Source organism: Musa acuminata, chromosome BXJ2-5, assembly GCF_036884655.1.
Source record: "Musa acuminata AAA Group cultivar baxijiao chromosome BXJ2-5, Cavendish_Baxijiao_AAA, whole genome shotgun sequence".
Lineage (NCBI taxonomy): Eukaryota > Viridiplantae > Streptophyta > Magnoliopsida > Zingiberales > Musaceae > Musa > Musa acuminata.
Window position 1 is genome coordinate 45,038,564 of NC_088342.1, and position 27,034 is coordinate 45,065,597.

Here is a 27,034-nt window from a genome sequence, read left to right on the forward strand (position 1 = left end):
CCTTCTTTATTAAAAGATAATCATATCTTTATAAAAAGATATCTTAAATCCAATGCAAGAAACTCTTTTTAAATAACTCAAATTCATATTTGGAGATCTTAGATTACTAACTTATGTATTAGAGGGATCAAGTCTGGAAATCCCTCCTAGCCTTAATCTTTATGTAAGTGATACATCGAGAGTATGATATTTCCATCTTGGGAGTATGACATTTCCACCTTGTGAGCACAGTATTTTTACCTTAGAAACATCTTAGATATTCTTGCATATAATGGTCTGAACCATATTGAGATGTCAACAGTAATTTTTTTTCCTAACAAGAGTAAATATCAATTTTTTTTTGCATAAGTTCTCACAACAACTTTGCATGGATTGAAGGAGACCCTACTAAAGAAAAGGCAGCAAAAATTGTTTAGAACATTTTCAAGGTAGTGATCGAATTCCATTAAATATGAAAGAAAAAGATCATTTAGAAAACCTTTTAGATTAGGACAAAACTTTTTATCTTGATTCCAGTAAAGATCATATAAAAATATTCATATTAATTCAAAGAAAGATTTTGTTCCCAAAACATGAATTGTCAATGCATGAATTTTGCTCGTATATTTTGCTTCCACTTTTTTATGTTTATATGAATTTTCTGCTTGTTATACCAAGACAAATCTTTTAATCTTGAATTCTATCAAGATTTTTCTTTACGAAACTAAAATATTGCTATGCAAATTTCCTGACCCTAATTCAGTAAACTTAAATTCCTTGTAAAAGATTTTATGCATGCGTGGTATGAATAGAACTATTGGTATCTGCATCACACACACACACACACACACACACACACACACACACACACACACACACATATATATATATATATATATATATATATATATATATATATATATATATATATATATATATATATATATATATATATATATAAGATCAAAACAAAAAAAAATCTTTAAATATTTTCTATTATAAAAAATATTTCTTTAACCATTTATATTTAGGGAAGGTTGAGCAATAAAAGGTGGATGCATGCATAATTATCGAGGTCAGAGTCTATGCAAAACCCATCTTAGAGTCTAAAAAGTGTTGGAAGGTTCGTGCCAAGAATCCTTCATGATACATGTGTTTGCGTCGTCGGAAAGACATCTCATGCTTAGCACCACATCAGAGATTTCTTTTTTGTTTTTTAATTGATTCTTTGATGACTACAACAATATAATTATACTTTGTAGAAAGATTTAATGCTAAGAACATTTTAACTGCCTTTCTATCTTCCATGACATATCAAACATTTTTCTTTTCTTTTTTTTGTTCTTCTTCTAGTCCTTTCTCTTTGTTCTTCTCCCATTGAAATATATGCTATGGTACCCATTACTCAAGAGAACCTCGAGGATAGGGAATAAGAGGTGACTCATTCCTTTTCAAAGCTGTAATTTACGAGCGGAATATTCACATTGTTTGCTGGTATTGTACATGTATGTGTTCCATGTTCCTTCTTATCCAATCCTAACTCACCACAGAGCCTCCTCGTCCATGTTGATCCCACATGCATGGCTTCGAGCTCTCGTATGTGCGACGCCGGGACGACCAGCCCCTGTGGAGGATTACGTTAAGATCATGTTCTACTCCTGTTCTTGGCTGTGTTCAAAGATTGGCGAACAGGGAGCAAACCTACGCAAACGATCCACTGCTAACAAAAGAAGCCAAGCTCCCGGAATCCATGACCTTTAAATTATTGGTAAAGGTGTACTACCAAATGCGATAAGGACTAAGGTCATGGGAATTGATTCTTTAGCTAGTGCTGGAAACTGATATGCATGCATGCATGCACAGTAAAGCTAAGTCATATAGCAACCAGTTCTCTTAATAATTGATGCAAGCACTTCTGTGTTGGGGTCTTTGAGATGTTCTTGTTTCTGGAAAAGCAAGTTAATGTTGCCCTCTTTGTGAGGTATTCATGTTGGTATTACCAACACTACCTGCAAAAGGAAGAGAGCAGGAAGGATGTCAATCGCCAACATCGAGTGTGGTTAATAATTGAGATTTCACGTCCTTTTACAAGGATTTGTAGGACGGGAATCATATAAAGTTGGGAGACGGACTGAGATGTCACTCCCATTCTCTTGTAGTTTTCTGACTCAATTCTCCAGTGCATGTACAGTCCCCATCTTGATTCTCCATTATTGAGAGCCCCATGCAAGTATAAAAGCTACGCCAACCCACGCAAACTGCAATAGACCCCATCACCGGATCGCCTCGTCTCCCAGTCTACCTTTCTCTGCGTCTTGTCTTACCTTGTATCGATCAGGTCAGCATCAAACAACTTCTCCCTCCACTGTTGCTGTCTATATGAAGCTTGTGTATGTGATGACAATACATTGGCGTGAGAAATCATAGTCTTCCGTTGTCCACTCATTGTTTTCCCGTGAATGAACTTACACGTACAGTAGATTATGATTCCTCACTCCATTGTGAAATGCTAGGAGTTTGGGAGGATGAGCAGGCGGCAAGGAGACTGGGACTGCGGATCATGCCAGCACCACAACTTCAGCTGGCGTGACTCGTGCCAGCAATGTGGTAACCTGCGGCCGTCCACCGGCGACCTCTCCGACTATGCTGGCCTCGGAAGGTCCTCGGTCGGCTTCAGCGTCCCCAGTTTTCGGCCCGGCGACTGGAACTGCTCCTGCGGTGGTCATAACTTCGCGAGCCGGACGAGCTGCCACTCGTGTGGCACTTCCAAGGATGACTCCGCCGTCAGCTTCAGCCGTGGGCTCGACAACGATGACATGCCGGGCTCAGGAGGCATCGGCTTTGGTGGTGGCGGGTGGAAGTCCGGGGATTGGTTGTGCACCAGGTGTCCTGCAACTCCCCTTTGTACCTTCTTCGCTCTCTTGCATGACATGCATGTCCGAGAGAACACCAAACCCTAGCATCTGCCGCAAGATAATGATTCATGTAGCTTTGCGCTTGCGTCTTTGCCAGGTCGGGCTGCAACCAGCATAACTTCGCTAGCAGGAAGGAGTGCTATCGATGCAAGGCACCAAAGGGATGCGGTAAACGACGCTCTTCCAAGATCGATTCCATGTTTTCCTTCTTCGATGAACTAAGCCTTATGCTATGAAACATTCTGTGTCCAGGCACTTAAGTCTGCCAAAAAGACCAGAGAGAGAGAAAGAGAGAGACGAGATTACGCGACTCACAGCACTATCTCAAGTTATCGCTAACTAAGATACTGTTCCTTGTGATAGTCTCCTCCTATTAGCTTCTGCTTCGTATGGTGTTCTCGACTTCTCTTGTGCTTATAGAAGCTTAATCATGTATAAGTCGTGCTGCTGCACTCACTTCTTCTGCATGGATATGTAAGCGTCTACGTATGCGTTAAATAATGGGCTTCATGCTACATTACAAGTGAAGACATGCTATGCTCTCTCTCTCTCTCTCTCTCTCTCTCTCTCTCTCTCTCTCTCTGTCTCTCTCTCTTCCACTTGGATTCCGCGAATGTCTTGCCCACTTGTGAGAACTGTTTTGATATGGGAGTACCACATAGATTCGGAAAAGTCATATCAATTAGGCCCATAAAAGGCATCGCATCAATATTTTCATCTGTGCATAAATAGATTGGACGAAAAGCAAAATGATTAGTTCCTCAATTATCTACAAAATATTGGTCTACATGGATCAATATCATGTGGATCAAACCTGCTAAAAATAATAAATCATTAATGCTATTTCTGTCTAAAAAATCTGGAATATTTATATGTGAGGTGAAGATCGAAAAGATGACTGAAATTAATTTCACGATGATATGAATTAAGAGAGTCGAGTTACGTTGAGTTTGATGTCTAACAACATTAGGTTTAATTGGTGTATATGACTATATATGCTAATCTTAATCAAAGACTCATCCATTTTAACATGTTAAGGCTTGTAAAAAAACAAATGAGTGAGTCAAAATATATTCTACGTATGTTAACCCTAGTCAATTTAACTCCGGATCTAACACAGATTCGATCTATTAAGTATACATTGACTTGATTATTAGTGATTAGAAATGTTTACTACATTATGTTTCTGAATATATATATATATATATATATATATATATATATATAATTAGGGAAAAAATTAGTCGAACACATCTTTACATTGAGAGCTAAACTTATCTTTCATTCATAATCTTGTTTTCATCTTTTTCAAGAATTATGATCTTTGAAGCATAAAGAACATGATGAATAATTAATGCATACTTTGATCTTTGAACTTCTCATCCCCGGTAAACTTTGGGCTAATTATAAATTAGCCCTCTTTAGCATCTCGATCCCTACACTTTCAAAAGTTATATTAGGATCCTCATACTTATAAAAATAAAATATCAAGATCGATTAAAAATATAATTTTATAGGATTAAAAATCACGATAAAAATAATAATTTTATTGGAGCAACGACGTTAAATGTTTCACTTTCAGAAGTTAGAGATCTCAATATAATTTTTAAAAAATAGATATTATGATACTAAAGGTAGTTAATTACAAGGGGTAATATATAATTATCTCAAAAAAAAATTATCGCCTTTGTAATGAATAGTATTCGCATGCCACCTATTTTGTTGTGATTTTGTACTGGTTATTTCTTTTGATCGTCTTCGAATAATTAGCTTCACTCTTATCTTCACATTCTTTATCTTAATAATAACCATGTTGCATGTAGAAATCTAAAACGATAAAATTTTTAGTCAAGATTAGATTTCTCGCAAACAGGGTAAGAAAAATGGAATTAATAGACTTGGAATTATGGTTTCATCTTTCCCGATATTTTGAGTTGATTTTGGGTTATGCCTCTCTACCTTTCTTTGAAACGAATCGTCTCGACGTTTGTAGAAACTTAACTTTGTCTGAAAGCTTCGTTTCCTTTAATTTTGTATGGAAAAATAGTACTCAAACTTCAGCATAAATGGAGAATAATAATAATGTTAGACCCAACCCGAACGTTGCATTCAAACCAGAATCGAATTGGGTTGAAATCCGAATCAAACCAAAACGAAATTAGCCTTCAATGATTTAGTTTCGATTCTGATTCGAGTCGATGATTTCAAATTTAAAACAAAAAATAAGATTAAAGGGCTTTGATCGACCATTTTAACCAATGATTCAACCACACAGTTTGAGGCTGAAGGGACAAATGATCAATTTATCCCTCCCAATTAATTATTTATAAGAATATTTTTAATTTTTTATAATTAAAATTTTTAAAAATATTTTTTTAAAAGAAAGTGATAGTTTAAACTAGAAAACCATCGGAAATGTAAAAAAGAAGAGGGGTGTAAAAAGGTGATTGATCTTCGCCTATTGAAAGAAAACCGTTAGTGGATACAAATGGTCTCCACTCCACAGAAGAAGAATCGGGAGTGGATTTAGGTCATAATGATCAAACCACTATAAAATCGATTTGCTGCTTTCTACTTTGCTATTTACCTTTGCTGCAAATCAACTTACTTACTCATTGCTCTACTTCCTCGTTACGTGCTTACGAAAGTATTTTTAAGTTAATATCTTTTCGATCGATTTTCAACGAACGAATATTTTCCAAAATCGATAATTTTTTCTACTGCACTAATTCACTCCCTCGTCGATTCGTTCCTAACATAAAAGGCTTTGATCAACCATTTTAGCCCTATGATCCAACCACACCGTTTGAGGCTGATGGGACAAATGATCGATTTATCCCTCCAACAGAATATTTATAAGAATATTTTAATCTTTTTTATAATTAAAAATTTTAAAAATATTTTTTTTAAAAAAATAATAGTTTAAACTAGAACTAAAACCATCGGAAATGAAATCGAAATTAACCTTGTGAGATTTGGTTCTAGTTTTCAAAATTTAGAAATCAAATACATCGAAGAAGATCGACAATGTACGAAGTAACTTGTTATTTCGAATTAGTTCGATGTAGAATAACAAATTTTAGGAAAGAAAAGAGATCATTAAACTAAAAAGAACGTTAAACTAATATCATTTTGATCCGCAGCATGAATGCATAAATTTGAATCTATATTTAAGACACCTGATTTCGATATCAAAAACATAAGAAAAGGAAATACACAGGAGAACAAACAAATTGCTGAGAATTAGGATGAAATACTTTTGACTAGAAAAACTTAACACATAAAAATAATCTGAATATTTTGAGAAACTAATTTTACCTTTAATTTTTATTTTACGGTCACTGGTGGCATGATTAATTACCCCTGGAACATGAATAAACATATCAATAATGAATAGAGAGAACTGTTTCTTTTTAGATAATGAAAACTATTCCTTGATGTCATGGAAGATTAGATAGAGTGGAATGATAAAATCTCTCTATTATTGCTAATTCTATATATATATATATATATATATATATATATATATATATATATATAGCACAATATAAAATAATAATAATAATTATCGTGACCGAAAACTTTTGTGCAATATCCCAACAATTATAATCAACACATCATGAAGCACAAAATCTTCAAGAGATGCAAAAGAACACATTGTTTTCTCATGAAGCGATCAGACGCCAAAACCTCTTCTTATTGGTAGCCTACTTACTGTGAGTGCTTTTGATGATGATTTTTGTTGGTCTTTTTATAGGGAAAGCGACTACATGTTTGGCGTGTCATTAATTAAGACAAATTATTTTATATTGATTCCTCGAAAGATTTTGTTTCCAATATAAGCTTTTGATAGTGCGTTAACTTTCCTAATATACGCCCTGTTTTATTGTCTACTTTTAATATCAAAAGCACTATTTTGATTCCTATATTCTGCTAATCTCGGATTCGAAGTCACCTTTATACATGATCGATATCTTAACGTCACATGATTGATATATAATTTATACATGATTTACACATGATTTATAGTTGGACCATTGCAACTAGCGAGTTCGGTCAAGCCAATTGAAATGTTATTGTATCTCAGATTTGGTGTGACATAATCACGATTGAGCCCAAAAGAAACTTGTAATTATTCTTTGTAATTAATATTGATCATAGAAGTAATGGTCATAAGAGTTCACGATCGAAGGGTTTCTTATTTACATTTTTGAAAACTTCTTTCAATGTCGTTGAAAGTATTAATTGAATATTTTTAATCCAAAATTAACTTAAGCATTGAAAGAACATTATTGAAAATACCTCCGATACAGTTTTATAGGATAAAAAACTCCAAAGTTGAATGAATATATTGTTAACTAAGATTAGACTGAGTGGAATGTGAAAAATAATCTTAGTTAGCTCCGAATAAGTCCAACTCATAACCAATTTTTAACTTAACATATAAAAAATATTATTTTTATCAAAATAAACTTTGTCACTATATCGATTTTCCTAATATAATATATTATTTAATTATCTCCTCTCGATGCTTGCAAGAATCTTATGTTACTTGTTTGGTCAAAAGTATTTATTGTTTTAGCATTGTTTTGTGCGTATACCCAATTCAATAAATCACCGATCGATTTGGATGGGCTTTCGTGCGTGCAATTAAGATTTCTTGCCTTCACGCATCCGAAAGATTATGTGCAAATGACGTTGATAATCTCAAATTTTCCTAAAAAAAATAATTTATATCAAGAAAAATTCAAGTTAATTACATAGTAGCACTTGTAGTTAGATATCTTTAATATCTCAATCTGACTTAAAAAATTTGTATTAAAATTTATATAGTTATAAAAATAAAATATTTAATCTCATTTAATTTAATATCGTCGATCTTATTGATGAAAGATACAACATGTGATAACGTGTGCATAAATGACATAAAAATGATGACCAAAAAGGTAATTTTACTGGTGATGACGAACGATGATATCATGGGTGATTATGGTGGTGGAGGTCAATCTTGTCGATATCAATGTAAACATTGACGACGATAAGAAAGAGGAGACGGAGTGATGAGGCATCTGCGTCGGCATCGCACAACTCTGTCTCCTTATTCTCATTCAATATTCCTATGCATCTATGTCAACACTAATAGAGAAAAAGTAGGTAGATGAGACATCTAGGTCATCGAAGATGATGAGAGAGGAGAAAGACAAGGCAAGTGAGGCAGAGTGATACAGTACCGTTCATGCATATGCTAACACGTACTATATCTTCCATCGACTTTAAAGTTGACAACGTTAAGATAAATAGAGTTAATATTTCACTTTTATAACCATAAATATTTCAATATAAATTTTTGAAGTCTAAAGATCAAAATGTCTAACTATATGGAATAATATACAATTAGTCGACTATCATTGAAATTATATTTTTGTTCATCGTTTTCGTGTCATTCATACACATGTTGTCACGTGTTATATCTTCCATCGGTAAAATCGATAACGTTACGATAGATAAGATTAAATATTTTACTTTTATGACTATAGAGATTTTAATATAAATTTTTTAACCCAATGAATCAAAATACGAAAAACATCGAACTACAAAGGATAATATATAATTAGTCAAAAAAAAAAAAACCACATGTACTTATCCCTTGATGTTACGAGAGATCAAAACCTTTGATTCTCGGAAAAATGCATCACACTAGAGTTCATTCAATAGATGATTTTTATAGATCATTTCACAAAATATATTTGGTTTTTTGTTTTACTTTTTCAAGAAAAAAACTTGTATTAATAAAAAACCACATACACATATCGTCTCTCCAATCAAATCAAAGGAGATCAAAACCTCCACTTCTCGAAGAAACACATCACACTAGATTTCACAATTTTCATTATCATATGATTTTCATCGATCATTTTATTAAATATATTTAGTTTTTGTTATATTTTTAAAATTGAAACCATTATGAAACTTTTGTTAGGAAAATATCACAATCTCAAAACTCCATCGTATGTTCATGAAAGTTAATTCGGCACATTATTTATCCTACCATAATGCTAAATTACTATTAACAATTTTGGTCATTTACTTTCTAAATAACTTGTTATTTCATAAATCATCTCTCTTCGAGCAAATGATATATTTTAATCTCTATCGGTTCATATAAAATCATGCTGTTATCATATAATCTATACAATTAATCTCCAATAAAATTGTCCTACCACATTAAATTGATTGTTTCACCCATTTGGTTGCTACTTTCTAAACCCAAAAATTTTATTAATTATTTCCAACTAAGAGAGAAAAACTTTAAATTTTTTATTCTTGTCAAAATATTCATCTTTAATCATAATTTGACATATAATCTCATATAATTTTTTTTAAAAAAAAATAAATAATAAGATCAATTAAAGTTCAATATTTATCGTGACAAATACACTAAGTTAATTTTTTTCTAAGATTAATAATAAGATACTCATCGGATCTTTATTAGTCAATTTTAATCTTATTTATTTTTTATATTAATCGAATATATGTGCTGAATATTCTATTCTTCTATTCTTTTGAGTTCATTGTTCTTATTAATTAGGTGAGAAACATAGCACTGACAAGCAATAGGGGATTGGTAGCCAACTCGAGATGAACTTACATTCCTATAAGCGTTGACCAATAAGCAATCCAACAATTCAATATCGAATCCAATAAAATATCTTTCCACGCCAAACACGTTGACAGAAAGAAAAAGGACAGACCGAATCTATACCGAGCCTTTGACGGACTGCGGCGGCGACGACCGTGATTACTCCGGTTCAGTTCACAGCCTCCTCCACCTTGCCGTGGGAATGCCCGTTGAACGCCTCGCCTCCGCCATACCTCTCGACGCGCTCGTCGATCCACGCCCTCATGTCCGCCAGGACCCTGCTGCTGTTCTCCTCCGGCTCGCCCTGGATCAGGGAGTGGTACATCCCCTCGTACAGGATCAGCGTCTTGTCGGCGCTCGCCGACCGTTGGTAGAACGTCTTCGATCCCTCCGGCGACGTGACCCCGTCGTCGGTGCCGTGCACCGTCAGGAAGGGCGCGGTCACCTCGCCGAACTTGGTCTGGAAGAAGTCGCAGAGGCGGGCGAGCTCCGTCATGGTGCCCACCCGGGGTTGCCCCGTGTACCGCCGCGGGTTGGATGCGATGACCCGGAGGCGGTCCGGATCCTTAATGGCCTTTCCCACCATCTTGTTGTCGGGCATCGCCGCCCAGGTGTCGGCCAGCCCGAAGAGGAGGCCGTAGAGGAAGAGCCGGAGGCGGGAAGGCTTCATGTCGTCCGGGATAACGAAGAGAGGGGCGGAGAAGATGAGCCCCGTCCAGGTGCCCGGCTCGGAGCGGAGGTACATGAGTAGGGTGGCGGCGCCGCCCATGGACTCGCCGAAGAGGAAGGCCGGCATGCCGGGCGACTCCCGGCGCACGGAGAGGAAGAAGGACAGGGAGGCGGCGGCTACGGACTCCATGTCGCCGAGGTAGCAGCGGATGCCTTGGGAGCGGCCGTGGCCGAGGAGGTCGGCGCAATGGACGGCATAAACCCAGGTGGCGTAGGCGATGGCGATCTTCTGGAAGAGCCAGCCGGAAGGTCGGCGCCGGTGGCGGGGTCGACGGCGTGGAAGGACTGGGTGAAGAGGCGGCCGTGGGGGCTCTGGAAATAGGACTGCCGGTTGCGGACGCCCTGCGACGCGTAGTACTCATCCACCCCGGGGACGTCACCCCAAAAGTACGTCGTCGGCGGGGGCAGGGCCGGCGTGTCGGATACCATCGGCGGGCGTCTCAGGCGGCGAAGAGTCACCAAGGAGACAAGAGGGCCAGGCAACTCGGTCTGCAGCACTTTTCGGGCTGGACGCCAATGGCTTGTTTCTCGATTCTTATAGGACAAAAGAGATGTGAGCTCTGTGACTACAAATGCTTTCTCTATGACTACACCTAAAAATCCAACAAATCGCGAGTTCACAGGACAACACGCAACGGCGAATCTGGCCTCAGCCACGATACCAAATCCGTCCTTCGACAACGTGGCCCTCCCTGAATGGTCGTCTTAAGAAAATCGTGTTTGTCGTCCCCTGTGGACCCCACGGGGAGAAACTCCATTGCTTAAATGACCAAACTACCCCCAGCTCTAGCCGAGTGTTCACAGCTGTTGTAGGGAGAATTGGGTATTTGCACGAACAGGTACATAATAGAACAACAGATAAAATGGATAAAGAGAAGAAGAGATATCACCCGATGAGGAGGCGGAGAAGGGTAGACAGCTTCTCTGTTCTGACCTCAAGTGATACCACATCAGGCGTCTCATGAAATGTTTGTTGCCCACGATAATTGATATGACTAATGATAAGTGCCACAATATCATTTCCAAGAACTGTTATCTTTTCCTTGGAAGTGTAGCTGCTTATTTCCAATGATATCCATGAATACCATAATAATCCTGAGGCAGAGACGTCACATTAACCCCTTCATCAAGCTACGGTATGGTAACCCTGATTAGAGAAAGAATAAGCAACATTAGTTCACTGAAACTGTACTGTGGTCAGATTATACTGGTAAAAACATGATTTAGTTGGTACTGCAGATCAGCACAAATTATATAGCTTCAGATAAAAGGTTATTGTTAAAAAAGCCGACAATTCTCTGCGGAAAAACATGATTTAGTCCTCAGAAAATTTAGTGCACAAAAGAAGTTAATCTTTGCCAGAAAATTGCAAATTCCACTGCATAAGTTAATTCAATCAGATTCTTGGCCTTTGTTTCAAAATGTTGTTGACCATTGTCATCAGTAAAGTTTCATGAACCAACATCAAGTAACAAATAGCTTTCAGTTGTGTGAGACAAAGAACAGGCATATTGATTACTCAGTTCAAATTGATTAGTTAAGCATCTAGCAACCCAAAGAAGTACTAGAATTTCAAGTATATTTGATTTTTCGCCTTTGTTTCAAAATGTTGTTGACCATTATCATCAGTAGAGTTTCATGAACCAACATAAAGTAACAAACAGCTTTCAGCTGTGTGAGACAAAGAACATGCATATTGATAATTCAGTTCAAATTGATTAGTTAAGCATCTAGCAACCCAAAGAAGTACTAGAATTTCAAGTATATTTGATTCAAATGTTATCTGGCATAACAACTTACATTAAAACTTTGACAATCTCCGGTTTGTCTACCTGCCCCATGAGAAGCTCAGGTGATACACACAAACAGACGGCACGAAAATAGCTGTGGAATACTCTGCAGCTTCAAAAATAAGGTCCAGTGACCTACAGTACCATGAGCAAATGGATGTAAGATTGGGCACTTGTGGAACCTCAAATCAGGTTATTAGATGTCAATAATAAGAAACATAATAAACTGATCAAATTTCTTGGCACCGCAAAAACACGAAGGTTTACATGATGACCGGGGGGTATTGAATCAACACATCAAAATGTATTATTTTGGCATCAAAAGTAACACCTTCAATGTTTGGCATTCCAGATCCCCACTTAATTTTAAAAAAAAAAGCATTCTTGCAATCTAGTATTTTTCACATCAAAGCACAACTGTGCATGCTGGCACAGAACATCCCACACCAGTGTGGGTTGGCATGGGCTACATGTTATGCCAGAATTCCATTTGCATGGTTTAAAGTACAGTGCCAATACCACACTGGTTCGTGCATGCAATAGTTGCAAGCTTCACAGGTAAACGGGTCAAGACAATAAGTAGGAAATCCAACATAGAGGTTGAGAAATCACAAAAGCCCACAATTAACTGAAGTGAAAAATATGTCACATGGAAATAAGAAAAACAACACGAGATGGTGAGAACCTTAACTTGAGCTTGCTTAACCTATTCATTTGGTTATCATCTTGTGCAAAGAAGATTGTTTTTCTGCACTACCTGAAAAACTAGTCAGTGAGAAAGCCTTGCTAAAGCAATCGAGTTATTCTGAGGAATGAGATCACATTCCCGCTTTTCTCACATAGTAGTTTATGCTATTTCAAGCTGGTTGATTTATTGGAACAAAAATATCTACCAATAAAATAAATGGATTAAGAAAGGTCCACAGCCAACCTGCAAAGAGGAATAAATTAAAATTCACAAATTATGCAGCTGTGACACAATAATAAATCAAAATTTCAGTTTCAGCATTATTCAGAAAGGAAAACAAAGAAACTTTAAACGATAGCATATGGGTATGCTTAGTTTCTGTTCTATGTATGCCCATCCAATTGGCATTTCTGATAAACAAAAAATTGAATCTGCCACAATTATAGAACAACTCAACCATTCGGTATGAGCATGTTAATCCCTCCTTACCAAAGCAAATCTCAAGTTAAAGTAGATTAAAGGACAGAATATTAATGAATGCATTCATGAACAAATAACAGGTTTCAATACCAGCGAGCAAGATTATAGCTGCACTTGGGTTTACACACGCATCATCCAAGTCTAATTATTTTGTTGGAGAGCAACTAGCATCCAAGATCTGCTCCTCATGTTGGGAGTTGCTGATCCCACAGTTACTGCTATCTTTCCCATCCTGAGACTCAAGGATGGATCAAAGATAAATGAGGACATTTTATTGCTTCAACTGATGAATAAATGCAGCTAAAGGCATGGTATTTATCTTTACCTCAGCAAAAGAACTGCTACCACATAAATGAATTAATATGATTTTGCTCCAATCCCAGGCAGCAGTCAGATCACAACTACTTTGGCAATACAACGGGGCAAGCATGGTGCACTAAGGTACTACCGAGGAGCAGATGACTAGAATGACAGAATTGAAGGGACTACTGCTGCAAGATATTTGTTATCAGCCACCGTTAAAAACTGTCATACATGTACATGTCAAATAGCTATCATGTGTCATGACTAAAAACATATGCATCATGACTAAAAACACCTGTTAATATCTTAATATAAAAGAGGCATTTATCGTTAAAAAGAGGCAATCCCAGTAATCATATGCTATGCATGGACATGTTTCACCCTATTTTGGGAATCTACATCCACAATTTATAACTGGTCACTGGCCGTTCATGGACACTTTACTATGAGTCCACCAATCTGAATCAAATAAAAAGAAAGCGCAGAAGAACACATTGAATACCATAATCAACAAGTTAAATGTGCTTTCGACCACACGAGTATAAAAAGAAAATATTGGAACCTTAAATAACTAAAAGAAAGAACAAGCTAACCATCACTACTCAAATTTACATAAAGATGCTAGCCATGAAACCTTGGCCATGAGGGGGGGGAGCTGCAACTTTCATAATAAAAGTATTACATCAACATGGCCATTGATAAATCATAAACAGCAAGTTAAGACAAAAAAGTGTAGACCTATACTTGTCATATGTCACTATGCGGAGGACACTTTCATCGCCTTTGAATTCAAGTAACCTGCTTGGAAAAAGAGAAAGCACTTCTCAACCAACTAAGAAATGACTACAATAACCTCTTAAAAAATGCCACAGAAAAGGCCAAATCCATCTGCTTTTGAATGCACCATTGTAGTAATGGCATCAACTCCTCCCATATTAGCAATTATATCAGACCTTTCCCACGTGATGAGGCATCCCTTCAGCCACATTTTCCTCATAACTAATGATTTGAGCAAAGACTTTTTGCAGCATATCCTTTGCAATCTTGTATGCCTCTGAAGATGTTGCTCCTCTCTCTGCAAACTTCATGGTATAATGCAAGAGATCATTGTACCACAAGATTGGTGAATCCTGTGAATAATTTTGAACTTCAAGCTCAATTTCATGTCCTACCGAGTCACTCTTTGCCTTCTTAGTCCATCTTTTTAAAATGCAATGTTCTGGAAGAAGAATGGTTCCACATGCCAAGAAGAGACCAAGCACATGTCTGCAAAGTATTCCTGAAACCTCATACTTGCAGCAACTACAATATGCTTTCTTCTCGGGCTCATCGAAGAAAACAATATATTGATTATGAGCATCCCCATCCCGTCCAACAGAGTACTTGATCATAGATCCATCTTGAATTTTCACCGCATAGTGGTTCAGTGCTTCGACGAGTTCTGCTTGGAACTTCTCAAATACCGTCCTCGTGTAAATACTGGCAGCTTGTTTCTCCATAGGTGAGTCAGTTTTCAGAATTGGTTGGGTACTGAGACTAGCACAGTCTTCTTGGGCTTCTTTTTCATAACCGTTGTCCATTTCTTGATCAAATTTTGCAATAAACATTTGCAAGGAGCTCTCTCTAACGAAGTTTCTTCTGTAAAACCTGTTCATACTTTCTACTCTCGAAGTCGTAGACAATTCTGCAAAAAAGGAGTCTCTTAGGTATGCTGGTACCCATCTGTGGCGGATATTATATAGAATTTGCAACCATGAGTTCTCCCTAAGATTATATTTATCAAGAATTTTCCTCCAATAAACTTCAAAGGTTTCAACCGTGGTAGAATCATTGATGCATGTCTTTAATTCATCATGAAGGGTGGGGTGCCTACGGTACACATCAGACAACTTCTTCTTGCATCTAGATAGGACACGCCATCTACATAAACGGTGACATGTGTCAGGAAAGACCTTTGCAACTGCTGATGCCAGAGCCTTGCCTTGATCAGTAGTAATAGACAGTGGGTGGCGTCCAAACATTGCTGTCAGCCATGTCTCAAACAACCAAGCAAATGAGGATTCTGTCTTATCTATCATCAAGGCACATCCAAAAACAACTGTCTGTCCATGATGATTTAGACCGGTAAATGCAGCAAATGGTATCATGTTTTTATTCTGCCTATATGTCGTGTCAAAAGTAACTGCATCTCCAAAATAATTATAAGACAATCTGGCTTTAGCATCTGCCCATAACACATTTGTCAAACAATTCCTGTTATCAACCTGCATTGCATAAAAGAAGCCAGCATTCTCTGCCTGCATCCTCTTGAAATACTCAAGAAGGACTTGAGCATCTCCTTCTCCAAATAGCCTTCGCCGCATCTCTTTCAGGAAGTCCTGGTGCTCCCTATCTTTTCCAGAGAGGCGACTGAGCTGGATCTCACGCACCCTCTCTGGGCTGACCACCATATGTGTGTGCTCCAAGACCAACTTAGTGACAACCCATTTCTCAGGCCCCCTCCGAACAACCTCCATCATGGCAGGGCAACCATCCCTGATGGAAAGACGCTTGCGCTTCTTCTTGGTGCCATTTTCAGTAACCTTCTTTTTGTGGTGGCCCTCTTTTAAGCAGACAAACCTCTTCATGACCATCACTTCAACCCCCTTCCGCCTCTCACTGCGTGACCGTGCCACTCGAATGCCAAAGCCAAGTCGCAATGCATAGGCATTGTAGAATGCCCTTGCCACTGTATCAGACTCGAATTCCATTCCAAGACATGGCACCTGATTCTTCGCATCACCATCATCAGCAGCAAGAAGCTCATTTTCAATGGCCTGCTCGACTAACGCCATGTTACTGCTGGCAACGGATGTTGCAGCTTCTTCATGTTGATGATTAACATCTGATGCCTTGATATCATCTTCAAAATCCAGATAATCCTCGACCAACTCGTCATCTTCACTCGAAGAGTGCTCCATCGATCTGAAACCTCGTTCCAGATGTCACATAAGAATGTGTTTTTGCAAAATTATGCAACTAATTATACGAATCAACAAAAACGAATATGTTCGCACGCACGCACGCACACAAAAGACATACCGACACAGGAGGTGTTTACAACCCAATCTCATCAAGATCGGGTCTTTGTAAAGAAATTCGATCAAAATCGCAACTACGAATAGCTGAAGCCGACATGGATGTTTTCAATCGAGGGATTTCCACGTTACCACGAAGATTTGGGGGTTAGGGTTCCGAATGCGGAGAAGGGGAGGGAGAAAGAGGAACAGGCGGGAGGATCCAAAAGCCCGTAAATAAATTACACTCCAATGGTAGATGTATACCTGATCGCTTGAGTTAGGGTTGCAAAGCGGGGAAGAAGAAATTGCCGGGCGGCGGCGGGAAGAGACTTGGAGCACACCTGGTGGTGCTGAGGGGCCGCGTTGCGTGAACTAGATTGGGTTAGGTTCACCGTACGGTCACGCGATACACAACCACGCTTCCAAGAAGTACCAACATTAATAAGATCTAAAGATAAATAAAATAAATTTCATTTATAACAAAAATAAGACATATAAACTGAATGAACTTAATTGTTTGCCAATTAAAATGATAGCCACCTCTCTATTTTATTTTTTGCAAGTTAACTTATGATGGGTTTTAGAAAATATAATATATATATAATGCTAATATATTTAAATCAACTTAGACTCAACTCAGAACTCAATACATTCGCTTTAAGGGTTAGACAAACTTGAGTCTCGATTGATTATACTCAAGTCACTATTTAACAAAAATTAAAATAATTTTAGTAAATAATAATTAATTTTAATTATCATATTTTAAATTAATGTGCACATGACTTAGATATTGATTGAGTACGACTACTTCACCCCATTATTGATTGGGCTACTATGTGTCATACCCTTGTTAGTTTTGTTGTCACATATTGAATCGTTATCGGAGTAAATATATTTTTAGTATCACATGTAATAATAGTATATCATCAATATTAAAATTATGTTAGAATATGTTTAATGAGTATTAAATAGGGGGCAAGAATATCATTATATTTTTATGAATAAAGTGGATTAAACTACTATATATTTATATCTTTAAGGGTGAGAAGCAAGGATTGATGAGCATAAAACATAGTTTTGCGTTGCATTGGATCATATGGATATGTGGTTTGAGTATATACTGAATACATTTAAATCTATCGAATTAATTATTTTTAATTTGTATTAAAATAATAGATAGACTTAAATACACAAATTGGCTTTCCTTTTTCCGCAAAGGACAGATAAAAATGATGGTGAGTGCATATTAAAGAATGTAGAGATGTAATTTTCTTAATTCAAACCATGAATTTTTAGTAAATCAAATTCATAATCAATGAAAAGAAACAATCTATACCTTCAATTTCCTCGAGTTGCCAAAAAAATATTGGCTTTATTTTCCTTGGACATAATTACTTCGCAATAATGTCATGGCGTCGTGTTATTTGCATTATATCATTACGTATTGCAAATTCCAAAAGATGGCATAAATTGGAACATTTTTTTTCCAATAATTCATTAAATCATATATGAGGACTAAGTGAATATATTAAGCCAAAATGGATGTGGGCATCTCCTACTCATATTTTATTTTTAGAGGAAAATTTTTTGATGAGATTTTGAATCGTAAATTTATCTCACAAGGTTTTGAAATATTAATTTCTGATAAGTAAATTTGATACATCATTATTAAATTAATATTTGAGATATAAAAATTTTATCGAATAAAATTTTTAACTCTCAATATTTGATAATTGGATATAATAAATACATCACGATCAATTAATATTCTATGTATAAAAGTTTATCGGACTAGATTTTAAATTCTCAATCTTTTATAATTTGATCTCCTAAGTATTAATTTTTTAATATAAAAAATATATTGGATGAGATTTTGAATATGTTCGATAATATTTCAAAAATAAATCAAAACAGAGTACAAACTTTTTGTTTAACTCAAGAAAATTTCTCCCTCCACAAATTCATGAATTCTAAGTTAGATTCTCAAACTTTTTTTTTTGAAAGATGATATAATAATCATGTGAAATTGACGATCAAAAGTTAATCGTATTACTCTTAAACCATATATCTTACATGAATATGTAATTTATCTAAATTTTTTTGTCAATATAAAAGCTATATTTTGACACTTGTATAATATTTTGATTTAAATTACCAAATTTGATATAAAAAAATGGTTTGAGGCTTATCAATTTGTAATTATAATAAATTTAAATGCATATAAAATGTGCTTTTGGCATACAAAGTTGCTAATTATCCATATCGATGTCATGAGCATTTTTGAAGCGTGTAGAATGACTTCGTGAGCATTTCAAAGTGCTACGTGATCGAGCATCGAACACATTGAGTACTTTTGGTGTGCTATGTTGATCATCATCCGGATGAACTCTTGATGGGCTTCCAAACTATAATGCGGTCAACTATTTCTCGATGGATTGATCTAAGCGATCAATATTTTCCTTTAAGAGCGTAATTTGATGATTGATTATGAAATCATGGATTTTTTTCACTTATATTTTTTAATTTATTAAAAAATTCATTTCATTGTATCAAATAACGTCTTATATAGATTCAAATATGATATATTAATTATATATAGGATAGTATATTGAAAAATAGAATATCTTAATATGAATGATTCCGATTGTTAGAATTTTAATTGTTTGATATAAGTCGAATAATTAATTGATTGACCTCTTCAATTATGGTTATCTAATTTACATGGATCAAGTTATAGAGTTGTCTACTTGGTGTTGGTGAAAAAGTTGTCCAAATGTTCTTCCTCTAACGTCAAATTATGGAGTCATCAAATAATAATATAAGTTAAGTTATCATAATCATAGTTATAAATTGATCCACAGAGTAGAGTAAAGAGGCATGAATTATTAAAGTTGTCTCTTTAATTTTGATGATTACAATCAAATTTATCAAAATCATAAGCTTGGTTTATATATATATATATATATATATATATATATATATATATATATATATATATATATCAAAGATAAAACTTGGTTTCACTAACTATATGATATTCACTCCTCCCTACTTTTGGGTTAAAAACGTTAAACTCGAAAAACAAAAAAAAGTATAAATCCAAATCATCCAAATATATAATCAAAGTTATATATTGAGTCATAAAGTAAAGAGAGGGCTAATTATATATTACTAATCAACTATATTTGACATTTTGCTCCATATATTTTAAAAAGTTAAATTAACATCCATGTAGTTACGAAAGTGATGCATCTAGGTTCATTTACCATAACATAATCTATTTTACCAATGAAAATATAAAATAAAGAGCAAAAAAATATAATTTTAATATTTTAGTTAGTGGTGGTGGACGATGTTAGTGGTGACAGATAATATCGATGCTAGCGGATAACATCGTTGTAAGCAATGTCGTTCTACATTTATATCTATATCTGCATCAACATTATTACAATTATCGAGTAGCGAAAGGACTATTGATGCAAATGTCGAGTGACGCTACTCGACATTTGCATTGACAGTCCTTTCACTGCTCGATAATTATGTCGATGTTAACGTAGATTTAGAGCAACGAAAGGGTTACTTGACAACTGTGTCAATGTCGACGTAGATGTAAAACGGTCCTCACCTCTTGTTATCATTCTTTTCATCCATAACAACCATCTACTGCCCCTAGTAATGTTATGATTCATCATTACTGTCGTCCGTCATAATTAACTAAAAAATTAAAATTATAATTTTATCATTTGTTTTTGTGTTTCGTAAAACTGATGTCGTTAGGATAAATGAACTTATACGTTTCACTTTCTTAATTATACATATATCAATATAAAATTTTAAAGTATAGAGATATTAAAATTAACTAATTATAAAGGATAATATATAATTAATCCGTAAAAAAAGTATCTCTTTAATTTTGATTATTACAATCAAAATTATCTTGATCAAAATCATAACCTTATATAGTATAAAGTTATCCACATAATTATAATATATATACATATATATATATATATATGTAAAATGTATATCAAATATAAAACTTTCCTTCGCTGACTATACGATATTCACTCCCTACTTTCGGATTAAAAACGATGAACTCGAAAAACAAAAAAGGTCAAAAATGCAAATCATCCAAATATTTTTTTATAGTCATTCATTCATTGGCATCTTTCCATCATAATCATTCATTTACTGTACGAAGTTATTTTCTTACTTGATTGACATAAAGGAAAAAAGTAATAAAAAATTGGATAAAGGCCCCAATGGAGCGTCACACAAACACCAAAAAATCGACAAAGCAAGGCCCAAAAGATCCCCGCCCGCCGACCACGTCCGAACGCCACTCGTCTCAAGCCACGTGGCGCACGAGCGCATCCCACACAGCTGTCTTGGGACCCGCTCCTGTCGGAATTCCTTCTCATCCGCGTCGTCCCTTTGACGTGCGTCCCGTCTCGCCCTTCCTTCCTTCTTATCCACCAAAGCGACGATGCAGCGCACTCGAGAATCCAAGTCTGCCCTCTAACCTACAGCCAACGGCAGGTCTTCTTCCTCCTTACCTTATCTCATTCCTCTCCTCCTCATCCTAATTATTCTTTGTCCACCCTTCGGTAACTCTTAACCTTCTTATCTGCTTCATATGCCCATCTATAAATACCCTTCCCTTCACTTCACGAGAGAGATGGAAGAAGAGAAGCAGAAGCTTTCTTCGGGGTTTTAGCTCTTTCCGCTTTAATAGACTGCACTTACTTAGGTTTACAGTATCATGAGGCGACAGCTACTACCGGGACTACCGGATGACATAGCGCGGGAGTGCCTCGTCCGCATCCCTTACCGCGGCTTTCCTACGGCCCGTTCCGTTTGCCGCCTGTGGAAGCGAGAGCTTGACTCGCCCTATTTCCACCGTATCAGGAAAGCCGCCGGCTTGACCCGATCGGTCGTGGCCTTTGCCCAAGCGGAATCGGCCCCCGCCACTGGGTCGTCTGCGGTTAAGAGCGTCGGAGGCTCCACACCTTCTTACCGCCTCTCGCTCTTCGAACCTGCCACCGGCGCTTGGAGCGTCTTGCCGCCGGTCCCCGGCCTCCCCCACGGGCTGCCGTTCTTCTGCCGGATGGCGGCTGCCGAGCGGGAGCTGGTGGTGGTCGGGGGATGGGACCCGAAGACATGGGCCGCCTCTGACGGGGTCCACGTCTACGACTTCGCCACTGGGTCGTGGCGCCGAGGGGCCCCCGTGCCGGGCCCCCGCCGGTCTTTCTTCGCGTGCGCCACGGCCTCGGTCGGTGGCCGGGTGGCCGTGGTCGTGGCCGGAGGCCACGACGAGGAGAAGAACGCGCTGCGGTCAGCCATGGCGTACGACGTGGCCAGCGACACGTGGGCGCCACTGCCGGACATGGCGATGGAGCGGGATGAGTGCCGCGGGGTCTGCCTCGACGGGCGGTTCTACGTCATCGGGGGGTATTCGACGGAGGCGCAGGGGCGGTTCTCGAGGACGGCGGAGGCGCTCGACGTGGCGGCGGGGCAGTGGGGGGCGATGGAGGAGGACAAGCTGGACGAGGGGACGTGCCCGAAGACGTGCGTCGTGGGCGGGGACGGAAGGCTGTACATGAGCCGGGGGGATCAGGGGGGGCAACTGTCGGTCCTGGACGCAGCAGGGTGGAGGGCGGTGGCGGAAGTGCCAGGGGACGCGAGGGTGGCGCCTGAGCTGGTGGCGTGGGACGGCGGCCTGATGGTGATGGGGTCGGAGACCCACGGTGGGGCGCAGACGGGTTACATCATGGAGGCGGGGACGGCGATGTGGAAGAAGGTGGAGGTGCCAGAAGAATATTCCGGCAACATCCATGCCGGTTGCTGCCTCGAGATCTAATTACATGCACAAGTCTTCGGTGCCACCGTCTCCGCTACCATTCATTCCCTGCCACCAGTTTTGTTCTCCCTTATCTGAGGACCTGTACAGCTTTTTGGTGCACAGTGGCGAGTCTATCTTCGACATGGAAGTCTCCGGCGCTATAAGAAAAGATGTGGATGGGGGACAACGATGCAATCCACATCCTAAATGGGGGGGAGACATCTTGGGATATCTAAGTATTATCCTACAATAATATATGATCCCCTGATAACCTTCTCATCATCATGTCACTTCAATCTTTTAATCGCCGGATGACTTAAACTAACCATACTCGTTGTCATGAGTGTGACTCCTTCCCTCATATTTTGACTCAGACATTTAATGGTATTAAGTTAATTAATATATTTCTTTTGGATAATTTACTCACAAAAAATCTCATTAGTTCGCTTTTATGAGTTGTTGATGCCAATCTATTAAGGATTAATCCAAAGGTCTCTTAAAAAAAAAAAATAATTTTATCCTCATATTTCAATCAATTTATTTTTAATTTTTTTTGAATCGAGAAGAAGAAAAAGAAAGAGAAGAAGATCAAATCAAATCGATCGATTCGATTTGATTTACTTTTTTTAAATCCAACTAATTATATATATTTTTTACTTAAATTTTATTAGCATGATGATCTATTTAAAAAATTTATATTGGGATCCTTATAATTTTGAAGATAAAATACATGACACCACGTATTATCGGCAAAGATAATTTGAATGTCCCTTTCATTTCCAATAATTTTATCGGCAAAAGGATAATTTCAACATTCCACGTATTAAAAACATAAGGGATATTAAAATTATTTTTTTATATATCACTTTTGGATCGATCCATGTCATATGTTATATTTTTTTATCAATATAACTGACGATATTAGGATAAATAATATTATTTATTTTATTTTAAAAATTATAGGGATTTTAATGTAAATATTTCAACAAAAATTATCGTGACCCATACCTTATCGTGACATAGCGAAGATAGCTCAACAACTCTTGTTTTCTCTAATGGACGAATAGACTAAATTCGATGCGATATATAAGCTTGCCAACCTACGACTTCACTTGTCGCTATCCCCCATTAATGGCGGCCAAGAGTTGCTTCCACGAGGAAGAAAACAAAGTGAATAAATTAGACAGGTATGCGAATAATAGGTGCAAAACGAGCTATATCACACTTTGGAAGAAGTCATGGCCTCCTCCTTCCGCATTGCTTCTTCATCTCCCATCCTATCGTATCTCGCTCGCAAAGTATATGAGAGTTTTAGAGGGATTTGGTAAGATGATGTTTTTTAATTATATATGTCTAAAATATTCTTGATATTCTTATAATTATAAGAAGTTTAAAAGCATACCAATCATCATTTAGAATCTTTATTAATAGCCAAAGAATAATCAAAGATGGAGATCAATATAGTGACATATGGGATATCTATACTAAACTTAAATTGAGTGAGAAAAAAAAATACAATGTGTATGATTTACTTGCTTTATTAATCAATAATGGAATATATATAAATATTTTTTTAATAATAATTATTTTTTATCTATTAGTAAGGTTATCATGTGATTAACTTCTTGTTGCATACTTTAAACATTGACCTGATGGTAGTGTATCTAACGTATTTTTAGGTTCAAAATTTCATATGATATATTTAACATTTTAAATATTGGTGTGTTGACGATGTATTTTGATTAGTTTGATTGATAAAAAGTTTGTAAAAATTAGTTGACAAGCGAAGAAAGATATGAATACGACGAATGAGTAGTCGATATCATTTTAATGGATCGATGTGAACCTCAAACCATATGGGTTTGTGGCCCAATAACTCGATATATTATAGATAATGTTAACATAAAAAAATGATTAATGCATGATATCTTATCTAAAAATAATAATTGATGGGGTGTCCCCAATTTGATCCTATTTGTAGTTCGAACTCATTAATCCCAACCGAGTACCTACTTAGTTATCTGAATTCATTTAGAATCCAATTAACAACTACTTGAATTCAATTCGAAGAGGAAAGCTATCTAAAATTTATGATTACCATCATCTTTTTCAGAGAGTTGGAGTCTAATAACAATCTCTAATCTCATTTAGGCCAAGCATGACATGGAACCCTAAATGCTTGATTTCATGGTTGGATCAAACCCCTAAGCTTTCTTTGGAACAAGATGTTGTGAAGGTTGATGATTTAGCACACAATAACATAAAAAAGAAAAAACTCATAGCTAACAAGTCATCATCTTCCTGGCAGTGGAAGCTTGCATCTTATCTGCTGCCAAATGTCCAATCAATAGCTCCTTAATGGCTTTCTTGTGGTCACCAAGTCCCAATTCAGGTGGACTAGTATTTCTTCAATCACCGCAAGAAGTTGCTTATCTCATCAATAAGTGATGCATTTTGACTCCTTTTCTCTAGAAATGGGGTTAAGACTTAACATCTTTAGTTACATAGGAAGCTTATAACTTTCCAGATAAAAAATGCTGCATGCACCAAAGTATGAGGATGCCACTATACTTTGATCCCTTGCTAATAATAAATACTATGAACGTGAGGTCCTAATCTCATCCACCTAAAATTCTTTCTGCAGCCCACCTAAGTTTAATATTGGGGTCATGCCTAAGTGAACTCATTCATGGATGAATGCAGCGAGAACTAATCGAACATGCTGCTTACAGTGTAAGCTGGGACATTGAAACAAGTGAGAGGTGCTGTAGAAAGAGAAACAAACAAAAAGGATAGAAGAGATTAGAAACTATAGATACTTTTGTTTTGCCACCATCCTTCTCTCTCCAATCCTTCTTCTCCCTAAGTTTTTTCTTTCAGTTTTTGGTTTGCAGAATGTTTGATTTAAATTTAACATGACTTTGGAAAACCATAATGATGTGATCATCACACACAATTTTTTTTAGAATTTTACAATCTATATCATGCTATGCATAATAATCATTCATAAGATAGATAAAAATTTATCTTATCTTCAATTAACTTTATCAAAATTCGGATCAATCTAATCAGAATAGTTATCTTTATTTTCTTCATGGATGATTTGTCTTATGTTTATCAGATTGATCAGAGAAGGTTTGGAGCATTTATGAGAGGCATTTAATGAGTGATTTAATTGTTTCTTGGACTACCAACACTTGCCTAACTACTTCGGCCCTTTAATGGTTTATGGTTAATCTCCGTTTTCTTGGTTTGTCATTGGGGACCTCATTCAACTTATCAGTGCCCATTCCATACGTGATGCATAGGAGAGCATCAAATAAGGAAAACTAGCTATTAATTGCTCGTTATTTTGATCATTATCAATGATCAAAGAAGTTTAGTTCTATTATAAGAGCAGCTCTTACAAAGAAGTCAGTGAGATCATTGGTTAATTATAGATTAATTCATGTAATTAATTATTTTTAGTATTTTGATTCTTATATATATATTTTTTTTATAATTATATTGATTCTTTTTCATTCTGATTTATTAATCTTAATATAATTTTTAGAAATATAAAAAAATTTAAATATAATTAATTATATGAGGTAATACGTAAGTAGCTATGACCGGCAACTATCTACCGTCGAGACTGTGCCCAACGTTCACGTCGGGGCCACCGCCGGCCCCGTTCGGCGTCCACCTTCAGTATCCCATCATGGATGTCTCCTTGGAGTACAGTGCCTATCTAAAGAACCAATTCGTCGAGCAGATGGGTTAGATGTACTCCACCTTCGATGTCCTCATCGCCAAGGCATGGCAGAGCCGGAAACAAGCCATTAACTTAGGACCCTGCAGCTACTGTCCATCTTTGCTTCGCCATGAATGCACGCCAACTGTTGCACCAAGTCTTGCCCTGCAATGGAGGCCACAACGGCAACTGCTACTACATAATGAAGGTCGCGGCGGCGAGCGGCAAGAAAAGCTCCGAATTGCGATACGTGGCGACGTGCATCCTTGTGAAGCCCTCCGCCACCCAATCCCGGTGCTCAGGAAGGAACACTCGATGGCCTTCCGTGATAGAATGATGTACTTAGAATCCTTTCTTGAATGCAAGGAAACGTAAGGTAACGACTGCTGTTCAAGCGAGCAGACGCTGCATTGGGATGAGCTCAGAATTCGATTACGAGCTTATGGATTCAAACCAGCAACCTTAAAATATTTTGAATCAGATCTAATAATCGTACTCATGCGTTCTAACAGGTAATGCAGCACACGTCGACTTGCGAGTCGATGTTCTTGCAACCATCCTCTCGCGTTCTGAGATCATCAAGTTCTACATTTATGGAGGCATCGAGTGGGAGAAGTTTGGTGGGGTGCCGCTGTGTCTGTCATCGAACAGGATGAGGCTTTCTGTAGCTCACATAATGGTGGGATTGAATGCAACTCTTTGGATCTCATCAAGATTCAATAATAGCATCAAATCCCTCCGAAAATGATCTTTCTAATCTTTTTCATTTTGCTTCAAGCATAATTAGTTTCTTGAAAGATTGGTTGTATCTCTCTCTCAACCTTTTATGATTGATATAATTAATCCATAAAAATTGGATATGTGTATATATTAAAA

At 37.1% G+C, this 27,034-nt stretch overlaps 3 protein-coding genes and 1 pseudogene across 3 annotated transcripts; 2 read left to right on the plus strand and 2 right to left on the minus strand.

The window, feature by feature from the left end:
• The first annotated feature begins 2,263 nt into the window (after positions 1–2,263).
• Positions 2,264–3,422, plus strand: LOC135611881 (uncharacterized). The gene is made up of 4 exons (XM_065107529.1): positions 2,264–2,317; positions 2,493–2,863; positions 2,992–3,062; positions 3,147–3,422. Exons 2-4 carry the CDS (start codon positions 2,505–2,507, stop codon positions 3,152–3,154), a joined length of 438 nt encoding a protein of 145 aa, XP_064963601.1. The 5' UTR covers positions 2,264–2,317; positions 2,493–2,504; the 3' UTR covers positions 3,155–3,422.
• A 6,134-nt stretch (positions 3,423–9,556) lies between these two features.
• On the minus strand, positions 9,557–13,846 carry LOC103986016 (caffeoylshikimate esterase-like; annotated as a pseudogene).
• Positions 13,847–13,993: 147 nt separating this feature from the next.
• LOC103986017 (protein FAR1-RELATED SEQUENCE 5) lies at positions 13,994–16,986 on the minus strand. Its single transcript, XM_009403878.3, has 2 exons — positions 16,848–16,986; positions 13,994–16,488 (listed from the first exon to the last, which is right to left on the minus strand). The coding sequence occupies exon 2, from the start codon at positions 16,482–16,484 to the stop codon at positions 14,472–14,474; it is 2,013 nt and encodes a 670-aa protein (XP_009402153.1). The 5' UTR covers positions 16,485–16,488; positions 16,848–16,986; the 3' UTR covers positions 13,994–14,471.
• Positions 16,987–20,778: 3,792 nt separating this feature from the next.
• On the plus strand, positions 20,779–22,707 carry LOC103986018 (F-box/kelch-repeat protein At1g80440). The gene has a single exon (XM_009403879.3). The coding sequence runs from the start codon at positions 21,346–21,348 to the stop codon at positions 22,441–22,443; it is 1,098 nt and encodes a 365-aa protein (XP_009402154.2). The 5' UTR covers positions 20,779–21,345; the 3' UTR covers positions 22,444–22,707.
• Positions 22,708–27,034: the final 4,327 nt, after the last annotated feature.